The sequence below is a fragment of the Eumetopias jubatus genome, unplaced genomic scaffold (genome assembly GCF_037043125.1).
Source record: "Eumetopias jubatus isolate StellerSeaLion01/CBP00866 unplaced genomic scaffold, mEumJub1_p1.0 scaffold_14, whole genome shotgun sequence".
NCBI classification, from domain to species: Eukaryota; Metazoa; Chordata; class Mammalia; order Carnivora; family Otariidae; genus Eumetopias; species Eumetopias jubatus.
Window position 1 is genome coordinate 97,373,190 of NW_028274820.1, and position 3,647 is coordinate 97,376,836.

At 37.2% G+C, this 3,647-nt stretch overlaps 1 protein-coding gene across 1 annotated transcript; it reads left to right on the forward strand.

Annotated features, from left to right (window-relative positions):
* Nucleotides 1-1,912: 1,912 nt before the first annotated feature.
* On the forward strand, nucleotides 1,913-2,714 carry LOC114211731 (olfactory receptor 2A12-like). The gene is given in 3 exon segments (XM_028106385.2): nucleotides 1,913-2,030; nucleotides 2,033-2,353; nucleotides 2,356-2,714. Coding segments are annotated over 3 exon segments (798 nt in total).
* Nucleotides 2,715-3,647: the final 933 nt, after the last annotated feature.

The window sequence follows — 3,647 nt, forward strand, 5'->3', positions numbered from 1 at the left end:
TTAATGGGTAATATCCAAGTTTAGTAAATTATTCTAATAAATTTAAAGTCATTTGGGGTTTCAATTCTCATCAAGGAAATTTAGTACTCATTACCTATCAAACATCACTTCCTTGTTTACCTACTATTTTTAGATTTTATCTCACCCCTTTAAAATACCAAAATAATTATTTTATAATCCATAGGCCATAAAATTTACCAGCATATTTTTTCAAGTGATGTGTCAAAATTATTTGTGTCAATATTATTTGTGTATTTTAAAAAAGAACCTCTGATTCACTCTTATTCTTATTGAGGAATATACTTTAATAGTGTACTGAGGATCTGTAGGTGTCAATACCCTCCTTATCTGTATGTCCAATAATGTCTTTGCTGTCATTCATTCAAGAGAGTTCTTGAAGGTACATTTTATTTATTTTATTTTTTTAAAGATTTTATTTATTTATTTGACAGAGAGAGACACAGCGAGAGAGGGAACACAAGCAGGGGGAGCGGGAGAGGGAGAAGCAGACTCCCACTGAGCAGGGAGCCTGATGCAGGGCTCCATCCTGGGACCCTGGGATCATGACCTGAACCGAAGGCGGACACTTAACGACTGAGCCACCCAGGCGCCCCTTAAAGGTACATTTTAGAACAACAGCTTACCTCTTTGGCAAATTAAGGTAGTAGGTTGTGTCTTCAGACCCTTTCTTGCTGATGAGAAGTCACTGGCACTTGAATGATTGTTCCTATGTATTTCATTGTTTTTATATTTGGTAACTCTTAATATTTCCTCTTAATCCTGGAAAAAGTAAATGATAAAACAGTCTAACAAAAATTACTGAAGAGACAAATGAAATTAGCTTCTATTAAAGAATCACAAAGTCGGGGTGCCTGGGTGGCTCAGTCAGTTAAGCATCCAACTCTTGATCTCAGCTCAGGTCTTTTTTTTTTTTTTTAAAGATTTTGTTTATTTGAGAGAGAGAGAGAGAGCATGAGTAGGGGGAAGGCGCAGATTCCCCACTAAGCACGGAGTCCCACACAAGCTGGATCCCGAGACCCTGAGATCACGACCTGAGCCGAAGTCAGACACTTAACCAACTGAGCCACCCAGGTGCCCCAGCTTAGGTCTTGATCTCAGGCTGTGAGTTTGGACCCTGCGTTGGGCTCCATGCCCAGCATGGAGCCCACTTAAAAAAAAAAAATCACAAATCCTACGTATGAAACAGAAAGAGCACCCTAATGAACCAAGAACAATGTGTATAGGAAGAATCAACTTTAAACCCTTAGGAAGGAAAAAAATAAAGTCATTAAAATTAAAAAAAAAAAATCAGGCAGATGGGATAAATGTTAACCTGGTGTTAGTCATAGAATAAATGTACAATTACAATATAGTCATGAAAAAATCTATCACATGGTGAAGAGAAAAAAAGAAAAACATCTGAAAGGGTAATTAAGGGACATAAGTTGATTGACTACACTTTGAATATAAGACCCACAAGGTCTAGACACAGTGAACTGTAGAGGATGGAGGAAAGACAACAGTCGAAGAGATAATTGTTAAGAATTTACATTCATTGAGAATTTTTATTTATCCTATTCCGTCATCAGGATACATTTTTAATCCAAAGATTCATATATTCTTCAGCAATGGCAAATACTCCATTTTGCTTGAGTGTACATTTATGTTTATTTTTTTGTGCTCCTTAAGTGGAATGCATTTTTTTTTAACCATTTAAGGACTCAGGTCTATTTTGAATTCTGAAACATTTTTGCTGAAATCTCTTCAAATACTGTTTCTTCACTATTCTCTCCATTTCTTTTGCTCTGGAAACTTTATCATGTCTAAGTTTAGGCCCTCAATCTGTTATTCATGTCTCAAGATTGCACTTTGAAAATGGTAGCCCTTTGTTTGCATTAACATGCAAACAAACATGGGGAACGGGCTTATCCTGGGGCTCATCCGGCTGGACTCCAGACCACACAACCCCATGTACTTCTTCCTTTCACACCTGGCCATTGTTGACATGTCCTATGCCTCAAGCATTGTCCCAAGATGCTGGCAAATCTTATAATGCAGACGAAAACCATCTCCTTTGTTCCATGTTTACTTCAGACCTTTTTGTATTTGGCATATGCTATCACAGAGTGTATGAGTTTGGTAGTAATGTCCTGTGATCGGTATGTGGCTATCTGCCATCCCCTACATTACACTGTCATCAGGAGCTGGAGGATATGCACTATCTTGGCTGCCACTTGCTGGATATTCAGCTTCCTCTTAGCTCTGATCCATATTACTCTCATTCTGAGGTTGCCCTTTTGTGGGCCACAAAAAATCAACCACTTTTCCTGTCAAATCATGTCAGTATTCAAACTAGACTCGACCAAATTGTTCTCTTTGCGGGCTCTGTGTTTGTTTTAGTAGGGCCCCTCTGCTTGGTGCTGGTGTCCTATATGCACATCCTGTTTGCCATCCTGAGGATCCGGTCCGGGGAGGGCCTCAGGAAGGCCTTCTCCACCTGTTCCTCCCACCTCTGTGTGGTGGGGCTCTTCTTTGACAGTGCCATTGTTATGTATATGGACCCTAAATCCAGCCATTCTCAGGAACAAAGAAAGATTCTATCATTGTTTTATAGCCTTTTCAACCCTATGCTAAACCCACTGATCTACAGCCTGAGGAATGCAGAGGTGAAGGGTGCCCTGAGGAGATTTCTGAGGAAGCAGTCATCAGTGTGAGGGATGGTTTGGAGTATTCCAGGACTGTGAGCTTTTCCACATGGTTCTGGGTCCTTGAATGCCCTTTTGAGTCCCTTGATTTAACAAACCCAGTACTCTTTTATCTTTGGATTTCTTACAAAATGAGAATATAAATACTCTTACACTTTAAGCCATTGATACAAAACCTGAGATAAACGTTATGAAACAGAAAATCACAGTCTAATCCTATTCATGAACAGAGAGGCAAATATCTTAAAATATTAGTAAAATAAGTCCACAAAACAATATTACATTTTGATAAAGTTTTATCCTCCAAATGCAAGAATTATTTAACATTAAAACAATGAAAATAATTTGCCACATTAACAAATTAAAGGATCTATATATCAGTAGATCCAAGAGAGTGTTTGACAAAATTCAACATCAGTTCATGATAAAACTCTTTACAACCTAGTATAACAGTAAGTATTCCTAAGAGGATCTACCAAAAAAACAAAAGAACACGTATAATAGATATAATACTTCCTGGTGAAATGCTAACACCTTTCCCAGTAAGCTAAAAAGTAAGACAAAGATGTAGACTCTCACCACTTGTTTTCCTTGTTTTGACCTTTTTGCTGGAGACCCTGAAGAGTACAGTTAGAGAAGAAAAAGAAACATATGCACTTGTGCACACACACACATTTGAGAAGGAATAAATGAATTGTGATTATATACAAAATAACAGGATTACATATGTAGGAAATCCAAATTGTAAGAAAGTTTAGCAAAGTAGCTTGATACAAAATCAATATGAACATCAATTATGCATTTTTATATAACAAATAATTAAAATGAAATTTTACAAAATGCTGGTATAGGCTACAGCCCTTACTTTTAAAATGCTTAGGAATAAATTTAACAAACCCTATACAAAAACTATAAAGATAGAGTTAGAAAAATTTATTGAGT